The sequence below is a fragment of the Heterodontus francisci genome, chromosome 2, assembly GCF_036365525.1.
Source record: "Heterodontus francisci isolate sHetFra1 chromosome 2, sHetFra1.hap1, whole genome shotgun sequence".
NCBI classification, from domain to species: domain Eukaryota; kingdom Metazoa; phylum Chordata; class Chondrichthyes; order Heterodontiformes; family Heterodontidae; genus Heterodontus; species Heterodontus francisci.
The window spans coordinates 144,158,325-144,185,767 of record NC_090372.1 but is presented as its reverse complement, the minus strand read 5'-3'; the positions used below and the strand labels follow the sequence as shown (position 1 = coordinate 144,185,767).

General features: G+C 43.6%; 1 protein-coding gene across 2 annotated transcripts in view; it reads right to left on the bottom strand.

The window, feature by feature from the left end:
* Positions 1–27,443, bottom strand: part of egfra (epidermal growth factor receptor a (erythroblastic leukemia viral (v-erb-b) oncogene homolog, avian)) — a 382,880-nt gene that overhangs the window by 92,158 nt on the left and 263,279 nt on the right. For both annotated transcript variants that reach the window (XM_068011578.1, XM_068011568.1), the window contains exons 9-12: positions 17,531–17,657; positions 11,846–11,919; positions 8,924–9,014; positions 6,819–7,018 (exon numbers count right to left, since the gene is read on the bottom strand). In XM_068011578.1, the coding sequence (XP_067867679.1) occupies positions 6,819–7,018; positions 8,924–9,014; positions 11,846–11,919; positions 17,531–17,657 (492 nt within the window). The remainder of the gene's footprint in view (positions 1–6,818; positions 7,019–8,923; positions 9,015–11,845; positions 11,920–17,530; positions 17,658–27,443) is intronic.

Below are 27,443 nucleotides of genomic sequence, written 5' to 3'. Positions count from 1 at the left end.
CACTGCCTCTTGTATTAACCTTTTCCATTCCCTCCTGTACTTTCCATAATCTTCCTGGTTATTGATTGAATCTTGCTCTTGGCATTTGTGATACGCCTCCTTTATCTATTTTATTTTAATTTATTTTCTTTGTCATCATAGAACAGGAATAGACCATATAGACCCTTGAGTCTCTTCCACCATTCAATGAGATCATGGCTGATCTGCAACCCTAACTCCATGTACCCAACTTTGCCCCATATCCTTTGATACCTTTGGTTAACAAAAGTCTAGCAATCTCGAATTTAAAATTAACAACTGATCTAGCATCAACTACCATTTACAAACTTCGACACTTCTTTTTGTGGAGAAGTGTTTCCTAATTTCACTCCTGAAAGGTCTGGCATTAAGATTTAGACTATACCTGCTAGTCCTAGACTTCTCAACCAGCACAAATAATTTTTCTCTATCTACCCTATCTGCTCCTCTTAATATCTTGAAAATATCAATCAAATCACCCCTTAACCTCCTAAATTCCAGGGAATACAGCCCTACTATGTGCATTCTCTCCTCCTAATTTAACCATTGGAGTCAAGGTATCATTTTGGTAAATCTACACTGCACTCCCTCGAAAGCTAATATATCCTTCCTAAGGCGCAGTGCCCAGAATTGCTCACAGTACTCCAGGTGTGGTCTAACCAATGCTTCATATAGCTGAAGCATGACTTTAACCTTGTTGTATTGCAGTTCTTTAGATATAAAGGGCAGCATTCCATTAGCCTTTTTGATGATTTTCTGTACCTAGTCATGACATTTTGATGATCTATGTACCTGGAACCCCAAGTCTCTTTGGACCTCCACTGTTTCTAGTGTTTCCACATTTAGAAAGTATTCTGTTCTATCCTTTTTAGGTCCAAAATGGATGACCTCACATTTGCCTATATTGAAATCTATTTACCATTGTTTTCCCATTCACTTAATCCAATAATATCTTTCTAATTTTATGCTTCCATCTACACTGCTTACAATGCTGCTGATCTTTGTGTCATCAGCAAATTTCGATATGTGGCCTTCTACTAGGCAATGACCATCTCATACAAGAGAGAATCTAACCATCTCCCCTTGATGTTCAATGGCATTACCATCGCTGAATTCCCCCACTATCAACATCCTGGGAGCTTACCACTGACCAGAAACTGAACTGGACCAGCCACATAAATGCTGTGACTACAACAGCAGGTCAGAGGCTAGGAATCCTTCAGCGAATAACTCACTTCCTGGTCTCCCCAGTGCCTGTCCACCATCTACAAGGTGCAAGTCAGGACTGTGGTGGATATTCTCCACTTGTCTGGATGAGCGCAGCTCCAACAACATTCAAGACACCATCCAGGACAAAGCAGCCCACTTGATTGGCACCCCATCCACCACCTTCACCATTCAGTCCCTTCACCACTGACACACATTGGCAGCAGTGTGTACTGACGCACAGTACAAGACGCACTATTTCTTTCTTTCTTTCTTTTGGGCCTCCTTATCTCGAGAGACAATGGATACGCGCCTGGAGGTGGTCAGTGGTTTGTGAAGCAGCGCCTGGAGTGGCTATAAAGGCCAATTCTGGAGTGACAGGCTCTTCCACAGGTGCTGCAGAGAAATTTGTTTGTTGGGGCTGTTGCACAGTTGGCTCTCCCCTTGCGCCTCTGTCTTTTTTCCTGCCAACTACTAAGTCTCTTCGACTCGCCACAATTTAGCCCTGTCTTTATGGCTGCCCGCCAGCCATAAAGTACAAGCCACAGTACAAGACGCACTATAGCAACTCACTAATGCTCCTTCGACAGCACCTTCCAAACCTGTGAGCTCTACCACCTAGAAGGAAAAGGGCAGCTGATGCATGGGAACAACACATGCAAGTTCCCCTCCAAACCACACACCATCCTGACTGGAACTATATCAATGCTCCTTCACTGTCGCTGGGTCAAAATCCTGGAAGTCCCTTCCTAACAGCACTGTTGGTGTACCTACACCCCAAGGACTGCAGTGATTCAAGAAAGCAGCTCACCACTACCTTCTCAAGGGCAATTAGGGATGGGCAATAAATGCTGGCCTAGCCAGCGACATCCACATCCCATGAACGAATAATTAAAAAAACCTATCATCCATGTTGTTAATAAACGCAGTGAATATTGAGACCCCAACACATATCCTTGTGGGACAACACTAGTTACTTTCTTCCAATTTGTCCAATCAATTATCCCTACTCTCTGTTTTTTGCCCATCTGCCAATTTCTTAATCATCTGCAGTGAGAGAAACCAAGTTAACACTTCAGGTCAAAGACCTTTCATCAGCATAATGAGTTACTGACCTGAATAGTGGGCAGGATTTTTAGCCCCTGCTGGGGGAGAGCCCAGGGCTGGGATTGGAGGCAGGCGAGTGCTACAAATAGTGCTGCCAGCTTGCATGCCAGCTCCCCGGCTCCAAACCACACCTGGACCATTTTGTGGAGGTGGGATGGGGTGGGGGCAGCAGGCCTACTCGTCTGCACGCAGCGGGTAGCTGATCCAGGTAATTAAGGGTCCCATGAGACTAATTAAAGGAGGCTGACTGGGATTTTCCAGTTCGCCTCCAGGTTCCTGCAGGCGGCGGTGTAGCTGAACTACTCGGAGGCGGCATACCAGCGGCTGACTAGGGAGCTAGCAGTCCAGGCAGGTATACTGGCCCTTCCTGCCTGCCTGGGTGTAGCAGTATCCGCAGGCCATCCTGAAGAGTGGCTTCCCTGTGACGCACCCCCACCCCCAACCCCCCAAGTAGTGGCCTGATTGCAAAATCTATTTTTTGGTTTAACTTAAAAAAAGTTGGTGTGTGCTTCCATCTTGAAGCACCCTCTCCTTTACTTACCTGTCAGCACGACCTGCTGCTCCTTTCAAGCCAGAAGGCCTCTGCTTGGCCCTCCAGTTTCGAGAGCCCGCCTGCCATCTTTAATTGGACGGCGAGCCCACCCTCTGGCCTTTAATTGGTCGCCCCGGGGAAAATCACATTGAATGACACACAGTCAGGGCTTCTGACCCACATTTCAGAAGTCCATAGGGAAAATCCTGCCCATGTTTCTCTCTCAACAGACGCTACCTGACCTGCTGAGTATTTCCAGCATTCACTTTTTTTTTCAGATTTCCAACATCTACGGTATTTTGCTTTTATATTAGCTCTTCCCCAGTTGAGCACTTTCACCTTTGTTATTTTCTAGTCTCTTTCCAGAATTACTTTAAACTATATTATGTCGTTAACTAGATGATCTCTTACTGTAATACACTCCACTTGTCGTACTTGACTTTCCAGAACCAGATCCAAAACTGCTTCCTATTCGACTGGGGATGTATTGATTAAGTTCTTTTGTGTACATATCTGAAATTCTTCTCTTTCCCTATCCTCAGCACTGTGTTTTTCCCAGCCTATATTCAGGAAATTAAAGTCTCCTAATATTACTATTCTACCATTATGATTTTAGTTAAAATATTGAGATATACCATCAGGTTAAAAATGCATACAAGTATAATATCCATTTGAAATGATAGGGAAAGAAATTAAATGTCCCTCAAATAACACTGTTGAAAACCCAACTAAATGCTTTTAATTTGCTGAGGTACACAACGGACAATGTTCATTGGCAGGAAGTGAAAAGCAACACATTTGAATGACCTTTATTTGTAATTTTTGCAATGTAACTTCGAGGATAAGGTAACCAGAAAATTCCAAATGTGAGGCAATAGCACATTTATCGGAAATGTTGTGTAACGTTGCAGTTTTGAACATGGCAATTGATTTGGGGAATTGCTTTTGTAGGTGTGAGGGATGTCAGTGCTAAAACTTCTGTAAGTTTTGGGCAAAAGATGTAGGGGAAATATGAGGAAGCACTTTTTCACATGGCGAGTGGCAATGACCTGGAACTCGCTGCCCACAAGGGTGGTGGAAGTGGAGACAATCAATGATTTCAAGAGGAGGGCGGATGGCCACCTGAGAGAAATAGACTTGCAGGGCTACAGGGATCAAGTGGGGGGTGGGGGGGGGGGGGTGGGACTGATGCATAGCTCTGTGGAGAGCTGGCATGGACTTGATGGGCTGAATGGCCTCCTTCTGTGCCTTAAATGACTCTCTGGGCTGGATTTGAAGAGCCCGAGCTCAAAAAATGGCGGCCAACACATGCCAAAGAGCCACTGGAATCTCTCGTGTGGCAGCTCATTTAAATAGATGGGGCAGCCTGCAACAGCCCCCAATCATATGGTGTGGCCAGCGTATTTAAATTTTTAAAGCAACACCTCCCCGAAAAGTTATCAAATAAATTTCTAACACCCCTTTCCCACCTCCCAATAACAATTACATTAACTATTTGCCCTTCCCCCCAAAAGCACTCATCTTTTAAATCCGACCTACCCCCACCAACCCCCCCCCCCCACCAAGACGACACAAAGTTTAAAGTTCACCCCTTCCTATCATCCCCTAAACCCATTACGTTTATTTGACCCCATTCCCCCCTACCCTGCACTGAAAATTTTAACTCCTTCCCCCTTGGCCCCCTGCCATCGAGCCCGACGTCATGGGCTTGGTAAAATACAGCCCTATAACTCTAGCTGCTATGAAGCCACTGTTAGTTTGGGCAAGCCCAATTTCAAAATAAACTAATTAAACAATTTAATGAGATGAACTGAATCATGCTTAATATAATCAGGGTAACAAATTAGGAATCTAGCATATTGCACACAAATACATGCTGAACACAAAGATGGTTCCCAGCATTCTTTGCTTCCCAGAGAAAGATATTGAAACACTCTAATTTTCTTGAAGATCGTTCAATAATTGTTATATTACTGAAGAAGATCGACTATTGACATGCTGTTCTCCCTTCGTCAGATACAGGAGAAATGCCGTGAACAACAGATGCCCCTCTACATTGCTTTCATTGATCTCACCAAAGCCTTTGACCTCGTCAGCAGACGTGGTCTCTTCAGACTACTAGAAAAGATCGGATGTCCACCAAAGCTACTAAGTATCATCACCTCATTCCATGACAATATGAAAGGCACAATTCAACATGGTGGCTCCTCATCAGAGCCCTTTCCTATCCTGAGTGGTGTGAAACAGGGCTGTGTTCTCGCACCCACACTTTTTGGGATTTTCTTCTCCCTGCTGCTTTCACATGCGTTCAAATCCTCTGAAGAAGGAATTTTCCTCCACACAAGATCAGGGGGCAGGTTGTTCAACCTTGCCCGTCTAAGAGCGAAGTCCAAAGTACGGAAAGTCCTCATCAGAGAACTCCTCTTTGCTGACGATGCTGCTTTAACATCTCACACTGAAGAATGCCTGCAGAGTCTCATCGACAGGTTTGCGTCTGCCTGCAATGAATTTGGCCTAACCATCAGCCTCAAGAAAACGAACATCATGGGGCAGGATGTCAGAAATGCTCCATCCATCAATATTGGCGACCACGCTCTGGAAGTGGTTCAAGAGTTCACCTACCTAGGCTCAACTATCACCAGTAACCTGTCTCTAGATGCAGAAATCAACAAGCGCATGGGTAAGGCTTCCACTGCTATGTCCAGACTGGCCAAGAGAGTGTGGGAAAATGGCGCACTGACACGGAACACAAAAGTCCGAGTGTATCAGGCCTGTGTCCTCAGTACCTTGCTCTACGGCAGCGAGGCCTGGACAACGTATGCCAGCCAAGAGCGACGTCTCAATTCATTCCATCTTCGCTGCCTTCGGAGAATACTTGGCATCAGGTGGCAGGACTATATCTCCAACACAGAAGTCCTTGAAGCGGCCAACACCCCCAGCTTATACACACTACTGAGTCAGCGGCGCTTGAGATGGCTTGGCCATGTGAGCCGCATGGAAGATGGCAGGATCCCCAAAGACACATTGTACAGCGAGCTCGCCACTGGTATCAGACCCACCGGCCGTCCATGTCTCCGTTATAAAGACGTCTGCAAACGCGACATGAAATCGTGTGACATTGATCACAAGTCGTGGGAGTCAGTTGCCAGCATTCGCCAGAGCTGGCGGGCAGCCATAAAGACAGGGCTAAATTGTGGCGAGTCGAAGAGACTTAGTAGTTGGCAGGAAAAAAGACAGAGGCGCAAGGGGAGAGCCAACTGTGCAACAGCCCCAACAAACAAATTTCTCTGCAGCACCTGTGGAAGAGCCTGTCACTCCAGAATTGGCCTTTATAGCCACTCCAGGCGCTGCTTCACAAACCACTGACCACCTCCAGGCGCGTATCCATTGTCTCTCGAGATAAGGAGGCCCAAAGAACTGAAGAATAACAATTAGTGTTAATATATGCACACATGGAACATCCATTTTCTGAAGTATTGGTCATCATTCCTCCATTAAAGGAGTAAAATCCATATCTAGTTTTGGTTTAAGAATATACTGATGTATTTAAGCAATTGAGAATAGCTTAGTGTATCTGAACAAATAGCATAAAGCTTTAGGTTAGAAAAATATTTTATATAGCAATGCTTTTGACATATTCAAACAAAACAAAACCAGAGTAGTTTTCTGAACTCCAGGACTAAACAAAATTTGAACTTGCTGCACACAAGGGTGGTGGAAGTGGAGACAATCAAAGACTTCAAAAGGAAATTGGATGGCCACCTAAAGGAAATAAACTTGCAGGGCTATAGCGATCGAGCTGGGGAGTGGGACTGACTGAATTGCTCCACGGAGAGCTGGCATGAACTCGATGGGTCGAATGGCATGCTTCTGTGCCACAAATGACTGTATTGCTCTATAATGACACCACAAAAATCCAAAAACAAGAGACTTTTAATTGAAGTTATTCACTTACTGCATTTTTTCTTCGGTTTATTTTGTGCTACTTTCCACGATTGTCTGCGAGATTTGAAAAGTTGCTCCCAGCGTATGGTATCAACATAGCAGAGGTTTGTGTTATTGATGATTTTTACTTGACCATCACTAATCTCCTTAAGTGAATGCAATCCCAGGGAAGTAATGCTTAGGTTGATCAAACCAAATGATATAGCGCTACTAAACATATACAAAAACAGAAAGATGTTAGGTTATAGAAAACTACATCTATATCCACAAGACAGTTGTTTAGACTCAAGCTTAACGACAAAATATATTCACTTGTGCAAGTAAAATGGATAAATATACATATATTAAAAAAAAATCTTTCCTGAGTGAAGTGCTGCATTCCTTGTCTATTTGTGTGTTCATAGTGCATTGTACCTACTTATAGTTTTGCAAATCAAAAATCAGATTAAAGTACATTTTTATGGTGCCCCCATCTGCAGAAATCCATTTTCAAATTTCAATCTGCATAGCATGCTTCTTAAGAGTTTAGTAAATTTATATCCACAAAAAAGTCAGCATCTGGTAACAGGACAAGCCATTTTTATTGAAAAAATTGGCTGCGCATTTCCTCCATTACAGAGATGACTAAACTACTGCACTAGTTGTAAAGCACTTTGAGATATCCCATGGTCATGAAGGTTCTTCCTTTCTATATCTTTCTGGTGTAATGGTGTCAAACAAATGCTAGATTTAAACTATCTGCCAAAATCAGTTTGAATTAAAAATAAATTAACGTTCCACCTTTATTTAGAAAGCTGATGCAAGATAAAACATGTGTGGATTTCATTTCACAATTTTGCTACATTTTATTCCCCCACTCTGGCTCTCCATTCAGGTCAGTTTAGTTTACCTATACTGATATTGCTGAAATGTGTGATAGCACAGCTAAGCCTCCATCTCCTGATATTGAGCCAACTCTTTTAGCCAGTATCTTGTGACTGGTGTTCTAGTGGATGAGAATCAACTCATCAACAGCCCAGGTACAAATATTAAATGAAGACTAAGATGCAAGCGTGGGATTCTGGGTTTGTCTCATAACTTATTAAATAAAGTACAATCTCATCTCTGTGGTTGACTTTTTTTTGAGGGGGAGGTGGGGTTTCTTTTAGGTCTTCTTATGTCGTAATCCATTCTCTAACCAGGGAAGGCAGGCACTCTCCAAGATCTACCCTACTTTGTAACTAGCCACAGGGTGGCATTCAAGAGAAGCCTAGTTGTCCTGTCAACCATTTTTTCTATCCTCTCCATGTGATGAAAACCAATGCTTGTCTAATGCCTCTCATAGGAACAGGAATAGGCCATTCAGCCACTTGAGATTGTTCTGCCATTCAATTAGATTATGGCTGATCTATAATCAACTCCATTTACCAGGCTTTGCTCCATATCCCTCAATACTCTTGCCTTACACAACTCCATCAATGCCAGCCTTGAAAATTTCAACTGACCCAGCATCCACAAGCCTTTTGGGGAGCGAGTTCCACATATCCACTACCTTTTGCATGTAAAGGTGCTTCCTGTTTCACTCCTAAATGGCTCAGCTTTAAGTTTAGGTTTATGATCTTTTGTTCATGTTTGCCCCACCAGATGGGGTCTGACCAAGGTTGTCTACAAGTGAAGCATCACTTCCTTAATTTTGAATTCCAGCTCCCTTGAGATAAAGATAAACATTCCAATCCCCTTTCTGATTGCTTTCTGTACCTGGCCACTGGATTTTAGTGGATTGATCAAACTTAGGAACAAAGGATCAAGTAAACAAACTTACATCCCACTACTTCACAACACTGTAAATTGGTACATTGGTTGCCCCCAGGTCAGCTGGATTTTAATGATCATGACAATAAATTGTCTACATATTAATTATGAATGATATTAATGTGGAATTAATTTAATGGACACAGCTAATAAGCCTTGTGTCTTCCATTCCAGGTGTGAAAAGTGTGACCGTGATAAAATAATGTGATTCCATCTTGAAAATGTATTGTATTTGGTTGTATTCACAACACAAGTAACTTAATAAATGACTTCTTCCCATTAATAAGTAGTTCCTACTAAACTACAGCTATATAAATCACTTACCGATGTTGTGTCCGACCTCGGATAATTTGAAGGTTTTCAAAAACCTGAAGATCTTTGTAAATGCGTGGCCAACCTTGAATTAACAAATGCCCTTGTGAAAACAGAAGTATATTAAAAATTAATTATACAATGTTTTTAAAACATCATATCACAAGTATATATTGAAGAAACTCAAGAAATATTACTGCACAGATCTAGAGTTCATAACCAGCTCATCACTGATCTGTGCTCTCCAGCTGGATTCTTTCTTTTCCACGTTAGTTTTAATTAAAAAGTAAATCAAAAGTAGTCTTCTTAAAAATGAATCATCTATACAGAGAAATCTGACATGTAACACTACTTTAGGAACATAGGCTGGGATTTTATCTGGGCATCAGGGGTCTCAGCTGCTGGCTAAAGCGCTGGCGAGAGCCCTGCATCACCTCCTCTGGGGAAGGTCTGCCACATTACATGCCAATTAGGCACTTCAATGGACAGTGGCAAACCTTCTCCGGGATTAAGGACCCTGGCGAGGGAAGTCCTGAGAGTTGCCGGCCAATCCAGAGCTGGCAGCTCTTTTACTGAGCAGTGCTACTGCGGAGGTGATGGCTGCTGCTGGTACTGAACTTACCGGAGCTGAGGGGCTCAGGCCAAATGTGAATCAGGGCGGGAGGAGGGTGGTGTATGGGGGTCAGCATCAAGGGCAGGAGGGTGGCTCTCAGTGAGCACACTACCCCCTCCCTCTACAAATAGTGCAGAGTTGACCCATTCCCCCCCTTCCCTATACAAATAGTGCAGAGTTGACCCCTTCCCCACCTTCCCTATACAAATACTGCAGAGTTTACCCCTTCCCTTCTTCCCTATACAAATAGTGCAGAGTTGACCCCTTCCCTATGCACATATTGCAGAGTTGACCCCTACCCACCTTCCCTATACAAACAGTGCAGAGTTGACCCTTTTCCCACCTCAGTAGTGCCAGCTTTCCCTGAATGGGAAAGTGAAGGCGCAAATGCCGCATATCATGCTGAAGATTGGGAACTGATGGTAAGGTCACTGCTGGTTACATTTGAATTAATGCAAAGATCTAATTAGCATATGGAGAGCAAGGTCCCATCGCAGAGTGGCAGACGGGCCGCCATAGAGCTTCCCACTGCCTGGAAGATCAGGCCTGGCAATCCTGTTGTCGGGTTCCGTGGCAGCAGCTGCCGCTCCGATTCCCCGTCTGTCTACCCCCGCCCCGCCACACAACCCAACGTCAGACTGGGAACAAAATCTAGCCTGTTAACTCTGATTCTCTCTCCACATATGCTGCCAGACCTGCTGAGTATTTCCAGCACTTTCTGTTTTTATTTCATGCTAATATGTTACTCCCAATCCTCTTAGCTCTAATTTTGTGTTGCACCTTATCGAAGGCCTTTTGAAAATCCAAATACAGTCAATCCACTGGTTCCTCCTTATCTACACTGCTAGTTTTAACCTCAAATAGCTCTAACAGATTTGTCAAACACTATTTCCCTTTCATAAATCCATGTTGACTCTGTCCAATCATATTATGATTTTCTAAATGCACTGTTACCACATTCCTAATAATAGCTTCAAACCTAAGAAGAGGGAGGGTGAAAAGATAGATTACAATTAACTACTTTATGCAGAGGGTGCTGAATATATGGAATGGACTGCCAAATGAGACCGTGCGAGCTGCTTGTATCTGAAAATTCAAAGGAGATTTGGATAAGTACCTGGAGAGGGGTACAATAGTTATTATGGGACATATTTATGAGACAGAGAAACCGATGATGTGAATAACAATTTTCTCTTTCTGTTGTGTACATTCCACTGTTCCTATAGCATCCTAAGAAGCATCTGTTAGTAGGTATATAAAAATCATCTGAAATGACAGCCTCACATTCCAAGCCCTCTGCTTGACATTTCTTTCACAATATCACCATTTTAATTGATAACTTCCACATGGGAAATTGCAAAAGCTTCAGTTTATATTGCATTTTTACCTTAGAAATGTCCTAAGATTTTTCATAGGAATGTATTTTAAAAAATGTGCCGCAACATTCTGAAGTTCAAATGCACTCCATCACTATTCTGATCTAAGCTAGAGCCTTAGTTCATTTTGCAGAGTAATGATTATAAAATAGAATGGTTATAAAAACAGTAAAGATTAAAATACATTTTTTATTGTTTTAACCTAAATCAAGAATAGTTCTTTCTTTTCAATAACTTAAAATGTATTTTACTTGAACTGAAGGTCTCAAGATGTTACACTGAAACTATTAAGCTAACTGCAGTGATGCAATACTTCTTTTAAAAAAAAGGCATGTAGGAAAAACATGGGGCTGAATTTTCTGGGGGAGGCTGAAATCCTACCACTGGAGCTGAAAGTGGGAGCTGACCTGCTTTCGGCAGGCAGGCCTGGTAATCGGGTGGCAGTGATGCACCAGCAGCATCTTTGCTGTGTGGGTGGCTATTGCCGCGGTGGGGGGGTGGGGTCCTTCTGTGGGCCATGGAGTGCCCATAAAGGAGGGCATTTCTGGGAACCCGTTGGGAGGCTGACAGGGCTTACCTGGCAGTCACATCACGTGGCGGTGGGCCCTCCCCATGTGGGATAAATGCTTGTGGGGGTGGGGTGACCCTTGGTTGGGCCCTTAATTGGCTCAATTGGCTGCCCAGTGGGTGGCTGAGCTGCTGAGGGTGCCCGCTGCTGGCCATGATGGTGGGAAGGCATCAAACTCCCCACCCAACACCTTCCTCTGCCATATTGTAAGCACTCCTGCCTCCCAGCCTGACCTCAATGGGCCTGGAAAATTCAGGCCCATGGTGTTGATAAAGTATGCTGGCTCTTTCCAAAAGATGAGGTACAGAACACATCACTCCCAAATAGATTGTATTTTAATAGGGAGAGGCCTGGAAGTAGTTTTCAAATTAACTAACCTGTTATTTCTTTGACAGATCTGAAGACTTCCAGTTTCTTCAGAGGAAGGGGAGCTGCTCCTGTGTAAGAATCACTAAAATGGAAAAGCATGAATTTACAGTACATTTCACATTAACAAAATGATCTGCAACAGTTGCTTCAATCAAACATACACATACAGGGCAGGAGTTTCCGCTCGGATCATAGAATAGAATCATAGAAAGTTTAAGGCACAGAAAGAGGCCACTTGGCCCATCGTGTCTGTGCTGGCCAAAAAACAATCCACCCATTCTAATCCCACCTTCCAGCATTTGGTCCACAGCACTGCAGATTACGGCACTTGAGGTGCACATCCAGACTCCTTTAGAATGAGTTGAGGGTTTCTGCCTCAACTACCCTTTCAGGCAGTGAGTTCCAAACCCCCACTACCCTCTGGCTGAAAAAGTCTTTCCTCATCTCCCCTCTAATTTTTCTACCAATCACTTTAAATCTATGCCCCCTCGTCACTGACCTCTCTGCTAAGGTGAATAGACCCTTCATCTCCATTCTATCCAGGCCCCTCAAATTTTGTACATTTCAATCAGATCTCCCGAAGGAGAACAAGCCCAGCCTATCCAATCTTTCCTCATAGCTGCATTTTTCCAGTCCTGGCAACATCCTTGTAAATCTCCTCTGTACCCTCTCCAGTGCAATTACATCCTTTCTGTAATGAGGTGACCAGAACTGCACACAGTACTCAAGTTGTGGCCCAACCAATGAGTTATACAGTTCCAGCATAACCTCCATGCTCTTATATTCTATACCTCGGCTAATAAAGGAAAGGATTCTATATGCCTTCTTAACCACCTTATTGACCTGTCCTGCTACCTTCAGGGATCTGTGGACATTCACTCCAAGGTCCCTCACTTCCTCTACACTTCTCAGTATTTTCCCATTAATCGTGTATTCCTTTGCCTTGTTTGGCCTCCCCAAATGGAACACCTCACATTTCTCCAGGTTGAATTCTATTTGCACTTTTCTGCCCATCTGACCAGACCATCAGTATCTTCCTGCAGCATACAACTATCCTCCTGGCTATCTACCACATGGCCAATCTTTGTGTCATCTGAAAACTTCTTGATCATGCCCCCTACATTTACATCCAAATCGTTAATATGTACCACAAAAAGCAGGGGACCCAGTACTGAGCCCTGCGGAATGCCATTGTAAACAGCCCTCCAGTCACAAAAACACCCGTCAACAATTACCCTTTGTTGCCTTCCACTGAGCCGATTTTGTATCCACCTTGCTGCATTTCCCTGGATCCCATGGGGTTTTATTTTTTTAACCAGTCTGCCATGTGGAATCTTGTTAAAAGCTTTGCTAAAATCCATGTAGGCCACATCAACTGCACTACCCTCATCTATCTTCCTTGTTATTTCTTCAAAAAATTTGAACAAGTTGGTCAAACAAGATCTTCCCTTAACAAATCCATGCTGACTATCCTTGATTAACCTGTGCCTTTCGAAGTTACAATTTATCCTGTCTCTCAGAATAGATTCCAATAATTTACCCACTACTGTTAGACTGACTGGCCTATTTGGTCTATCCCTCGCTCCCTTTTTAAGCAGAGGTACAACATTAGCAGTTCTTTAATCCTCTGGCACCACACCTGTATCAAGTGAAGACTGGAAAGTGATGGTCAGACCTTCTGCTATTTCCTCTCTTGCTTCTTTTAACAGCCTAGGGTACATTTCATCTGGTCCTGGTAATTTATCAACTTTCAAGGATGCTAATCCCAATAATACTTCTCTCCCTATGTTTATCACATCCGATACTTCACACTCCTCCTTCTTAACTACAATGTCTGCATTGGCCCCCTCTTTTGTGAAGATAGACGCAAAGTATTCATTAAGAACCATACCAACATCGTCCGCCCCTACACATAGGTTACTTTTTTGGTCTTTTATGGGCGCTACTCTCTCAGTTATCCTCTTACTCTTAATGTATTGATAAATCATCTTTGGGTTCACCTAGATATTGCTTGCCAATATTCTTTCATGCCCTCTCTTTGCTTTCCTAAATTCCTTTTTGATTTCACCCCTCCAGTTTTTAAACTCCTCTCGGCTTTCTGTAGTATTGAATTCTCGATGTCAAACGTAAGCTTTCCTTTTCTGCCTTATCTTACCCTGTAAGCTCCTTGACATCCATAGGACTCTAGATTTGGCCATCTCACTCTTCTTGTTTGTGGCAACATATTTCCTCTGAACCCCTTGAATCTCCCCTTTGTATGCCTCCCACTGCTCTGACACTGATTTACCTTTAAGCAGCTGTTTCCAGTCCACTTTTGCTAAATCACTCCTCAGTTTAGTAAAATTGGCCTTGCCCCAATCGAGAACTCTAACTCCTGTTCTATCTTTGTCCTTTTCCATAATTATGTTAAAATTGACTGAATTATGATCACTACCAACAAAATGCCTCTCCTTCCACCAGCCCATCTCCATTTTCTAAAACAATGTCTTAAACTGTGCCCTCTCTTGTTGGACTTGCTACTTACTGGGCAAAAAAGTTCTCCTGGATGCACCTCAAGAATTCTGCTCCCTCAATTCCTTTCACACTGGAACTATCCCAGTTAATATTGGGGTACTTAAAATCCCCTACTATTACTGTCCTATTGTTCTTGCACTTCTGAGAGATTTGCCTACATATCTGCTCTTCTATCTCCCTCTGACTGTTTGGGGGTATATAGTACACTCCCAGCAGTGTGATTGCCCGTTTTGTTCCTTAGCTCAATCCATACGGCCTCATTTGATGAACCTTCCAACATATCATCCCTCCTCACAGCTGTAATAGTTTCCTTGACCAAAATTGCCACTCCCCCTCCTTTCTTATCCTCCTCCCTATCGTGTCTGAAACCCTGTAACCAGGAACGCTGAGCTGCCATTCCTGTCTCTCCTTAAGCCATGTTTCTGTAATAGCTACGATATCATACTGCCACATGTCTATCTGTGCCCTCAGCTCATCTGCTTTATTTACTATACTCCTTGCATGGAAATAGATACCCTTGAGCACTGCGTTGAGGATGCTTTGGTTTTTCTGGCAAAATTCACCTGAAAGCAACCAAACCAGTGAAAAAGATTGCAGATTTTTAAGCTCAAATTACATCCAGTGCAAATAAGGTTTCCATGATCTTTTGCACTTGCCTTTTAAAATTTTTTTTTTATTCGTTTGGGGGATGTGGTCGTCGCTGGCCAGGCCAGCATTTATTGCCCATCCCTAATTGCCCTTGAGAAGGTGGTGGTGAGCTGCCTTCTTGAACCGCTGCAGTCCTTGGGGTGTAGGTACACCAACAGTGCTGTTAGGAAGGGAGTTCCAGGATCTTGACCCAGCGACAATGTAGGAACGGCAATATAGTTCCAACTCAGGATGGTCACGTGGGATGTGGGCTTCACTGGCAAAGTCAGTATTTATTGCCATCCCTAGTTGTCCTTGAGAAGGTGGTGTTGAGCTGCCTTCTTGACAACTAAGTGGCTTGCGAGGCATTTCAGAGGACAGTTAAGAGTTGACCACATTGCTGTGGGTCTGGAGTTACATATAAGCCAGACTGGGTAAGGGTGGCTGATTACCTTGACTAAAGGACGTTAGTGAACCTGATGGGTTTATATGAGACTCCAGTGTTACATGATCACCATTACTGAGACTAGCTTTATATTCCAGATTTATTTAAAAAACTGAACTTAAATTCCCCATTTGCTGTGGTTGGATTTAAATTCAGATTATTAGTCCAGGCCTCTGGATTACTAGTCTAGTAACATAACGATTAGGCTACTGTCCCCGACGATTTAAGAAAAAAAAATTGCGTTAGAAGCCTGCCAGTCCCCAAAACTGGCCACCACCTGGCCCCCACCCTCAAATTGAATTATTTAAGGTTAATTAAGATTGAATTAATGGCCATTACATATTTCTGCTAACTGTGCACATTTATGGGCCTTCGAGGAGGCTTTAAAAATTGAGTTTTTTTAGGCACCTGGACACTAATAGGCATGTTTTAAAAGCTTTTCAATATAATTAAGAAATTGACTACTGTACACCAATGTAACTAATCAATTGTTTATTTTTTAAAGTAATTTTCAGCTATTTAAAATTGGGTTACTCACAAGTGGTGATCTAGATACTGATTAAAATGTGATAATTTTTGTGATAAACCCATTATCAGCTGCATTAATGAAACTGCACCAGGTTACCATTTGTAAATGTATCAGGAATATTTTTTTAAAACAAATTTGTTTTTTTTTTAAAACTGGTGTTCTAAAAGGTTGCCCAATTGCATTGGATCATGGCAGATTTTATGTTTGGCAAATAAGTTTGAATGAAATCTTGAGAAAATACTTTTCAAAACTAGCATAAATTTGGGCGCATTTTGCGCATGGATCATTTGCATCCACAGCAGAAACTCTACTCCACTGCATTTAAACATAGATAACTTTTGACTTAGCATTAAAATCTTTTTGCTTTGATATTTGAAATATAAAAAAGAAAAATCTCAATTACTGATAGTGCAGTACACTTGGTAACTAAAAGTGGTACTTTTACCATACTAATCGTAATATATCTAGAGATGAAGTAACTCAATTGAAACGCCCTTGACCAGACAGCACTCTATACATTTTGTACCATATTCACCTGGAAAGTTTGAACCGTAAACACTAGATGATGTTAGCCAAGTGAGATTCCCTTGCAGCATTTCTGCCCTTTATCATTAGTATCAGCAGGAGGTCTATCCTTTCCATATCAAGCTTTAATTGCTAACACACATTTACAGGTCTACAGACTCATTAAAAAAAACATGTATTCGGTTGTGAAAAGTGCTAAAGAAATGCAAGTTTTGTACTTTCTTTCACAATTATAATATCAACAATAAGTTGGGCCCAGACAATATGGTGTATTTACAGAATCCATAGATGAGCGAACAGAAAACTTAGAAACACATGAGTTTGATCTATGGGTGAGCAGAAATGATTGTATAGTAACTTCCTATTGAATTATATCCTTTAAGGTAGTTTTTATTCAAGAGTAAGTGGGTCTTCTTCAAACCAATGACTATGATGAACACAAATTAAAAGAATACTCTACAATAAGGTCTATAATGGGGTGTCTCCTCCCCTACATTTTGGGGAAAAGAGTCATAAGGCACATTTTTCAGACAGTCAGAGGCAAGACCATTGTAGGACCTTATCCTGGAAAAGGCAGTTTTAAAAAAAAGCTAGATATTTTTTGGTGAAGTAAATAGATGCATTGGGTTAGCATTACTCAAGCAAGTCCAACTTGCAGTGTGCCAACTTATTATTAGCGTTGAGTACGTGTGTTTGCAAAATACCCACACACTACTAGGTAGGAGATGAATTTTGCTGATACTCTTTGAATGCATCAAAAATTCTAAATTATTAGTTATTAGAAATGAACAAAGCAGAAACTAAAATTATAAAATCAACAAAATTACAAAACAATCTGAAAAATAAAATCGACTTCTTATCGACCAAGTTTTTATGCTTCGGTGAATAATTTAACAGATTTAATGCTTGGATAACTGATCTCAGAACTTAAGCTACAAGTAATGTTCAGTTTTATCCCTTAATCCAGCATAGGATCTGCTCGATCATTCACCATTGCATGGCAAATTGGCATGAGACAGGATTAGAATATTTAAGAAAAGAGAAATAATTTACCCTCTGAAAGCCACTTCCAAAATGACTACATTGCCATTAATTTTGGTGCAGTTTTTAAATGAATCAATATTTGAAGAATTGATTGACATTGCATCCTTGAGTGGTGGTACTCCTATTCCACTGCAATCTGGGGAAAAAAAGGATATAAAGACATTATGAGCAAGTAAATAGTTAAAAAGTGGCATGTGTATTTTAAAATCAAGACAGACATGCATTTATATAGTGCTGCTCATGACCTCTGCACATTCCAAAGCGCTTTACAGCTAATGAAGTACTTTTGAAGTGCAGTCACTGCTCTAATGTAGAAAATCTGGCAGCCAATTTTGGTCCCACAAACAGCAATGAGATAATGACCAGGTAATCTGCTTTAGTAATGGTGCCTGAGGGATAAATATTGACCAGGATATTGGGCAATAGTGCCATGGGATCTTTTACATCTGCCTGAGAAGTCAGACAGGGCCTTGGTTGAACATCTCATCCAAAGGACAGCACTCCCTCAGTAGTGCACTGAAGTGTCAACCTGGATTATGTGCTCAAGTCTCTGGAGTGGGCTTTGAACCATTTTTTGTTGTATCTGGAATGCGCTGCCTGAAAGGCTAATGGAAACAGATTCAATTATAACTTTTAAGGGCCTGCCCAAATTTGTCTCCAGGCCAATTAAGGGGGCACCCCTGTGAAAATCACCAGAAACAGTCCCAACATCAGCTTCCTGCCCATGGAAGGAAAATCCAGCCCCATGAATGCTTTATGCCCAAGGAGATGATCATTTACAAAAAGGATGGTGTGCAGTATATTCTTTCTGACAGTGATCCGTTCACAATTTTTATATTAAAACTAGTCAATCTCCTGCACATGAGGAGAGGCCGGGTTAGAGGAAGCGGGTAACTGGAACACACATGCAGACATTTTTCAATCAACAACAACAACTTATATTTATAAAGCATCTTTATTGTAATTAAAAGTCCCAAAGCGCTTCACAGGAGCATTATAAAACAAAATATGATACCAAGCTACATAATGAGATATTAGATCAGAAGACCAAAAGCTTGGTCAAAGATGTAGGCTTTAAGGAGTGTTAGAGGAGGAAAGTGAGGTAGAGAGACTGAGAGATGTAGGGAGGGTATTCTAGAGCTTAGGGCGTAGGCAATTGAAGACGCAGCCATCAATGGCGGAATGATTAAATCAGGGATAGCTCAGAGGGTTGTGGGACTGGAGGAGATTAGAGAGATAAGGATGGGCGAGGCCATGGAGTGATTTGAAAACAAGGATGAAAATTTTAAAATCAAGACATTGCTTGACCGGGAGCCAATGTAGGTCAGCAAGCACAGGGGTGATAGGTGAACGGGACTTGGCGTGAGTTAAGACATGGGGAGCAAAGTTTTGGACGACCTCAAGTTTATCGAGGGTAGAATGTGGGAGACCATCCAGGAGTACATTGGAATAATTAAGCCTAAATGTACTGAATGAGGGTTTCAGCAGCAGATCAGCTGGAAGTAGGCGGTCATAGTGATCGCGTGAATATAAGGTCAGAAGCTCATCTCGGGGTCAAATGAGACACCAAGGTCGCAAACAGACTGGTTTAAATCTCAGGCTGCTGCGAGGGAGAGGGATGGAGTCAGTACCTAGGGAACAGAGTCTGGAGTGGGGACCGAGAAACAATGGCGTCAGTCTTCCCAATATTTAATTGGAGGAAATTTCTGATCATCCAGTACTAGATGTTGGAAAAGCAGTCCGATAGTTTAGCAATAATGGAGGAGTCGAGAGAGGTGGTGGTGGGGTTCAGTTGGGTGTCATCAGCGTACACGTGTAAACTAGCGCAGTGCTTTCAGGTGATGTCACCGAGGGGCAGCATGTAGATGAGAAACAGGAGGTCACTGATAGATCCTTAGGACACCAGAGGTAACGGTGCAGGAGCAGGAAGAGAAGCCAATGCAGATGATTCTCTGGCTCTGATTAGATAGATGAGAATGTAACCAGGTGAGAGCAGTCCCACCCAGCTGGACAACAGTGGACAGATGTTGGAAGAGGTTGGTCTGATCAACCATGTCAAAGGCTGCAGGCAGGTCAAGAAGGACAAGGAAGGAAAGTTTACCTTTGTCACAGTCACATAGAATGTCATTTGTGACTTTGATGTGAGCTGTTTTGGTACTGTGGCGGGGGCAGAAACCTATTGGAGGGATTTAAACATGGAGTTCCAGGAAAGATGGGAATGGATTTTGAAGGGGACAACACGTTCAAGGACATTGGAGAGGAAAGGGAGGTTGGAGATGGGATGGTAGTTTGCAAGGAGGGTGGGGAGAGGAGTGGGGTGACGACGACAGATTTATAGGAGAGAAGGACAACACCTGAAGAGAGAACAGTTAAAAATATTGGCTAGAATGGGGACCAGGAGGGGAAGTTGGGTGGTCAGCGGTTTAGTGGGAATATGGCCAAGGGAGAAGGAGGTGGGTCTCAGAGACAAGGCGAGCTCAGAAAGGGCATGAGGGGAGATAGGAGAGAAACTAGAGAAAGATGCGAGTTCAGGGCTAGGGCAGGAGGAACATTTGAGGAGGTTTGGCCCAGTGGGCTAGCAGAGGGAGGGATGCAGCACAGGCAGCTGATTGGATGGCCTCGATCATAGTGACAAAGAAGTTCATGAGCTCCTCGCACTTATTGTCAGAGGGGACAGGGGAAAGAGGTTGAAAAAGGCAGTTTGCAGTGGAGAAAAGAAGCCAGAATGTTTGCATTGCAGGATGATCCTGGAATAGTGAACAGTTTTAGCAGATGAGAGCAGGACCCAATAGTGTTTTAAGTGGTCCAGCCAGATCAGGCAATGAATGGTTAAATCAGTTGTGCCCATATCCTTTCAAGTCTGTGTCCCACAAACTTCAGGGAGCAGAGATGAAGAGCATACCAGTGGAACAGGCAGGGTGAGAGAGAGTAATGGTTTTACTGGTAACTAGGGCATCAAAGATGGACGTGAGGGAAGCAGTTTAGTAAATCAGTGGCTGCAGAAATGTTTGGCAATGGGAGGGCCAGAAAATAGACAGTTGAGGTTTTTGAAAGTGCACTTGAATTGGAGGATAGCTTTTTCCAGGGGCAGATACAGACAGAGGTAGGGTTGGGGTAGGGAAGGGGGCTGTGGGTAGTGAGTGATAGAAAAAACTGATCAGAGATGGCCTTATCTGTAATTGATACGATGGGACTAGCAAGGACACACGAGTTGTCAAGATCAAGAGGGTAGCTGTGAATATGGGTTGGGGAGTTACATGGAGGGAGAGATTTAGGGAGGATAAGAGGGCAGTGAACTCAGAGGAGAGAGAACATACTGAGTTGTTCAGTGCAGAGGTTGGGGAAGGGAAGCAGTGAATATAACTCGGTGATAAAATTTCTATCGTGGCACACATATTCATAGGATCATAGGAAATCGGAGTAGGCCATTCGGCCCATCGAGCCTTCTCTGCCATTAAAACAAATCATGGCTGATCATCTACCTCTATACCATTTTTCCCCACTATCCCCACATCCCTTGATGTCATTTGTATTCAGAAATCTATTGATTTCTGTATTGAACATGCTCAATGATTGAGCTTCCACAGCCCTCTGGGGTAGAGAATTCCACAGATTCAACGCCCTCTCAGTAAAGAAATTCCTCCTCATCTCAGTATTAAATGGCCTACTCCTTATTCTGAGACTCTGTCGCCTTGTTCTAGACTCACCAGCCAGAGGAAACATCCTATCCGCATCTACCCTGTCATGCCCTGTAAGAATTTTGTAAGTTTCAATACAGGCCCAGTTTCTACAATCTCTCCTCATAAGACAATCCCGCCATCCCAGGGATTAGTCTGGTGAGCCTCCATTGCACTCCCTCTATGGCAATTATATCCTTCCTTAGATGAACAGTGAGGTACTACTGTGCCAAAAAAGCAAAATACTGCGGATGCTGGAAATCCGAAATAAAAACAAGAAATACTGGAAATACTCAGCAGGTCTGGCAGCATCTGTAGGAGAGAGAAGCAGAGCTAACGTTTCAGGTCAGTGAACCTTCTTCAGAACTAGTTCAGAAGGGAAGATTTTTAATATATTGCATTTGTTATATAAGGGGATTGACCTATAAGGGGAGATTGAGTAGACTAGTCCTATATTTCCGGGAGTTTAGAAGAATGAGCGGTGATCCAATTGAAACATTTAAAATTCTCAAGGGGTTTGACAGTGAAGATGCTGAGAAAATGTTTCCTCTGTCTGGGGAATTCCAGAACACAAGGCCACAGTCTCAGGAAAAGGGGACAGCCATTTAGGACTGAGATAAGAAGAAATTTCTTCACTCAAACGGTTGTGAATTTTGGAATTCTCTCCCCCAGAGAGCTGTGAATACTCAGCTGTTGGTATATCCAAGGCAGAGGTCAACTGATTTTTAGATACTAAGGGAATTAAGGAAAATGGGGATCGTGCGGGAAGTTGAGGTAGATGATCAGCCATGATCTTGGTGAAAGGCACAGCAGGCTTGAAGGGTTAAATGGCCTACTCCAGCTCCTATTTCTCAACAGCCAAACAAAAACAGGGTAGCAGTCTTTAAAATATTGTCTGATCACAGAATCAGGATGATTAATGCACAGAAGGAGGCTATTCTGCACATTGTGTCCCTCCCAGCTCAATGCAAGAGCAACTCAGCGAGTCCTACTCTCTTGCCCTTTCCCCATACTCCTGCATTTTTTTCCCTTGGGGTGATCATTCAATTCCTCTTATGAAAGTCATAATTGAATCCGCCTCCAACACACTTTCAGGCAGTGCAACCAGATCCTAACCACTCGCAGCATAAAATGGTTTCCTCATATCGCCGTTGGTTCTTTTCCCAATCACCTGAAATCAGTGTCCTCTGGTTCTTGACCTTTCCGCCAATGAGAACTGTTTCTCCCTACCTATCTAGGAGTTTTAGAGAAGTGGTTACACCCAAGGTGCAGGCAGATAGATGGGTGACCGCTAGAAGGGGCAGGCAGTCAGTGCAGGAATCCCCTGTGGCTAGCCCCCTCTCTAACAAGTATACCGTTTTGGATTCTGTTGGGGGAATGGCCTATCAGGGGAAAACAGAAGCAGCCAGAGCAGTGGCACCACGGCTGGCACTGTTGTTCAGCAGGGAGGGACAAAGCGCAGAAGAGCAATAGTTATAGGGGACTCTATAGTCAGGGGCACAGATAGGCGCTTCTGTGGACGTGAAAGAGACTCCAGGATGGTATGTTGCCTTCCTGGTGCCAGGGTCAAGGATGTCTCTGAACGGACAGGGGGCATTCTGAAGGGGGAGGGTGAACAGCCAGAGATTGTGGTACACATCGGTACCAATGACATAGGCAGGAAGAGTGATGAGGTCCTGCAGGGGGAGTTTAGGGAGTTAGGCAGTAAGTTAAAAAACAGGACCTCCAGGGTTGTAATTTCTGGATTACTCCCTGTGCCACATGCCAGTGAGGCTAGAAATAGGAAGATAGTGCAGCTAAACACGTGGCTGAGCAGCTGGTGTAGAAGGGAGGGTTTCAGATATCTGGACCATTGGGCTCTCTTCAGCGACAGATGGGACCTGTACAAGAAGGACGGGTTGCATCTAAACTGGAGGGGCACTAAAATCCTGGCTGCAAGGTTTGCTAGCGTCACTTGGGAGGGTTTAAACTAATGTGGCAGGGGGGTGGGAACCAGAGCAGTAGGACAGCTATTGAAATAAATGAGGAGGACAAAGTCAATAAGGCCAGTAGGACTAAGAGGAAGAGCAGGCAGGGAGATGTTGCTGAGCACAGCGGGACTGGTGGTCTGAAGTGCATTTGTTTCAATGCGAGAAGTGTAACAGGTAAGGCAGATGAACTTAGAGCTTGGATTAGTACTTGGAAATATGATGTTGTTGCTATTACAGACACTTGGTTGAGGGAAGGGCAGGATTGGCAGCTAAATGTTCCAGGCGGGATAGAGGGGAATGTAAAAGGGGTGGGGGAGTTGCATTACTGGTTAAGGAGAATATCACAGCTGTACTGCGGGAGGACACCTCAGAGGGGTCATGCAGCGAGGCAATATGGGTGGAGCTCAGGAATAGGAAGGGTGCAGTCACGATGTTGGGGGTTTACTACAGGCCTCCCAACAGCCAGCGGGAGGTACAGGAGCAGATATGTAGACAGATTTTGGAAAGATGGAAAGGTAACAGGGTTGTGGTGGTGGGTGATTTTAACTTCCCATATATTGACTGGGACTCACTTAGTGCGAGGGGCTTGGATGGGGCAGAATTTGTGAGGAGCATACAGGAGGGTATTGGGGAATGAGCCTGGCCAGGTGGTCGAAGTTTCAGTGGGGGAGCATTTCGGGAGTAGTGACCATAATTCCATAAGTTTTAAGGTACTTGTGGATAAGGATAAGCGTACAAGAAGGACGGGTTGCATCTAAACTGGAGGGGCACTAAAATCCTGGCTGCAAGGTTTGCTAGCGTCACTCGGGAGGGTTTAAACTAATGTGGCAGGGGGGTGGGAACCAGAACAGTAGGACAGTTCGGGTGAAGGTGCTAAATTGGGGGAAGGCTAATTATAACAATATTAGGCAGGAACTGAAGAATTTAGATTGGGGGCGGCTATTTGAGGGTAAATCAACGTCTGATATGTGGGAGTCTTTCAAACGTCAGCTGATTAGAATCCAGGACCAGCATGTTCCTGTGAGGAAGAAAGACAAGTTTGGCAAGTTTCGGGAAGCTTGGATAACGCGGGATATTGTGAGCCTAGTCAAAAAGAAAAAGGAAGCATTTGTAAGGGGTGGAAGGCTGGGAACAGACGAAGCAATTGAGGAATATAAAGACAGTAGGAAGGAACTTAAGCAAGGAGTTAGGAGGGCTAAAAGGGGTCATGAAAAGTCATTGGCAAACAGGATTAAGGAAAATCCCAAGGCTTTTTATACATATATAAAGAGCAAGAGGGTAACCAGGGAAAGGGTTGGCCCACTCAAGGACAGAGATGAGAATCTATGTGTGGAGCCAGAGGAAATGGGCGAGGTGCTAAATGAGTACTTTGCATCAGTATTCACCAAAGAGAAGGACTTGGTGGATGATGAGCCTAGGGAAGGGAGTGCAGATAGTCTCAGTCATCTCATTATCAAAAAGGAGTAGGTGTTGGGTGTCTTGCAAAGCATTAAGGTAGATAAGTCCCCAGGGCCTGATGGGATCTACCCTAGAATACTGAGGGAGGAAAGGGAGGAAATTGCTGGGGCCTTGACAGAAATCTTTGCATCCTCATTGGCTACAGGTGAGGTCCCAGAGGACTGGAGAATAGCCAATGTTGTTCCTTTGTTTAAGAAGGGTGGCAAGGATAATCCAGGAAATTATAGGCCGGTGAGCCTTACGTCAGTGGTAGGGAAACTATTAGAGAGGATTATTCGGGACAGGATTTACTCCCATTTCGAAACAAACGAACTTATTAGCGAGAGACAGCATGGTTTTGTGAAGGGGAGGTTGTGTCTTACTAATTTGATTGAGTTTTTTGAGGAAGTGACGAAGATGATTGATGAAGGAAGGGCAGTGGATGTTATCTATATGGACTTTAGCAAAGCCTTTGACAAGGTCCCACATGGCAGACTGGTACAAAAGGTGATGTCACACGGGATTAGAGGTGAGCTGGCAAGATGGATACAGAACTGGCTCGGTCATAGAAGACAGAGGGTATCAGTGGATGGGTGTTTTTCTGAATGGAGGGATGTGACTAGTGGTGTTCCGCAGGGATCAGTGCTGGGACCTTTGCTGTTTGTAGTATATATAAATGATTTGGAGGAAAATGTAGCTGGTCTGATTAGTAAATTTGCGGACGACACAAAGGTTGGGGGAGTTGCGGATAATGATGAGGATTGTCAGAGGATAAAGCAGGATATAGATCGGTTGGAGACTTGGGCGGAGAAATGGCAGATGGAGTTTAATCCGGACAAATGTGAGATAATGCATTTTGGAAGGTCTAATGCAGGTGGGAGGTATACAGTAAATGGCAGAACCCTTCGGAGTATTGACAGGCAGAGAGATCTGGGCGTACAGGTCCACAGGTCACTGAAAGTGGCAACGCAGGTGGATAAGATAGTCAAGAAGGCATACGGCATGCTTGCCTTCATCGGTCGGGGCATAGAGTATAAAAATTGGCAAGTCATGTTGCAGCTGTACAGAATCTTAGTTAGGCCACACTTAGAATATTGCGTGCAATTCTGGTAGCCACACTACCAGAAGGACATGGAGGCTTTGGAGAGGGTACAGAGGAGGTTTACCAGGATGTCGCCTGGTCTGGAGGGCATTTGCTATGAGGAGAGGTTGGAAAAACTCGGATTGTTTTCACTGGAACGACGGAGGTGGAGGGGCGACATGATAGAGGTTTACAAAGTTATGAGCGGCATGGACAGAGTGGATAGTCAGAAGCTTTTTCTCAGGGTGGAAGAGTCAGTTACTAGGGGACATAGGTTTAAGGTGCGAGGGGCAAAGTTTAGAGGGGATATGCGAGGCAAGTTTTTTACACAGAGGGTGGTGAGTGCCTGGAACTTGCTGCCAGGGGAGGTGGTGGAAGCAGATACGATAGCGACGTTTAAGAGACATCTTGACAAATACATGAATAGGAAGGGAATAGAGGGATATGGGCCCCGGAAGTGCAGAATGTGTTAGTTTAGGCAGGCATCAAGATTGGCGCAGGCTTGGAGGGCCAAATGGCCTGTTCCTGTGCTGTACTGTTCTTTGTTCTTTGTACTCTGTCCAGATCCCTCATGATTTTGAACACCTCTATTCAATCTTCTCTAAACCTTCACTTCTCTGAGAACAGACCCACTTCTCCAAGTTATCCAAGTAGCTGAAGTCCCTCATTCCTGGAACTATTCTCGTAAATCTTTTCTGCACCCTCTCTAATACTTTCAAAATCTTCCTGAAGTGGGGTGTCCAGAATTGGACACAATTCTCCAGTTGAAGCCAAACCATTGTTTTATAAAAGTTCATCATAGCTTCCTTGCTTTTGTACTCTGTGTCTCTATGTATAAAGCCTGGGATCCCGTATGTGTTTTTAATCACATTCTCAACCTGCCCTATTACCTTCAACAATTTATGCACATTGCACATACACCCCCAGATCTCTCTGTTCCTGCACTCCCTTTAGAATTGTAACCTTTATTTTATATCACTATCCACCTCACTGTTTATAATACTGCCAAGTCTTATGTCAGCTACAAATTTTGAAGTTGTGCCCTGAACACCCAAGTCGAGGTCATTAATATAGATCAAGAAAAGCAGTGGCCCTAGCGCTGACCCCTGGGGCACACCACTATATACCTCCCTCCAGGCTGAAAAACAACCTTTCACCACTACTGTCTGTTTCCTGTCACTCAGCCAGTTTTGCATCCATGCTGCCACTGTCCCTTTTATTCCATGGGCTCCATCTTTGCTGACAAGCCTGATATGTGGCACTTATTAAATGCCTTTTGGAAATCCATGTACACCACATCAAATGCATTACCCTCATCAACCCTCTCTGTTACTTCATCAGAAACTCAATTAAGTCAGTTACACACGATTTGCCCTTAACAAATCCATGCTGGCTTTTCTTAATTAATCAACATTTGTAGAAGCCACTGTTAATTTTGTCCCGTATTATCATTTCTAAAAGCTTTCGCACCACTGAGGTTAAAATGACAGTTCTATAGTTGTTGGGTTTTTCCTTTACACCCTTTTTTGAGCAAATGTGCAAAATTTGCAATTCTCCAGTCTCCTGGCACCACCCCTGTATCTAAGGAGCGGGCGGCACAGTGGCACAGTGGTTAGCACTGCAGCCTCACAGCTCCAGCGAGTTCTGGGTATTGCCTGTGCAGAGTTTGCAAGTTCTCCCTGTGACTGCGTGGGTTTCCGTCGGGTGCTTCAGTTTCCTCCCACAGCTAAAGACTTGCAGGTTGATAGGTAAATTGG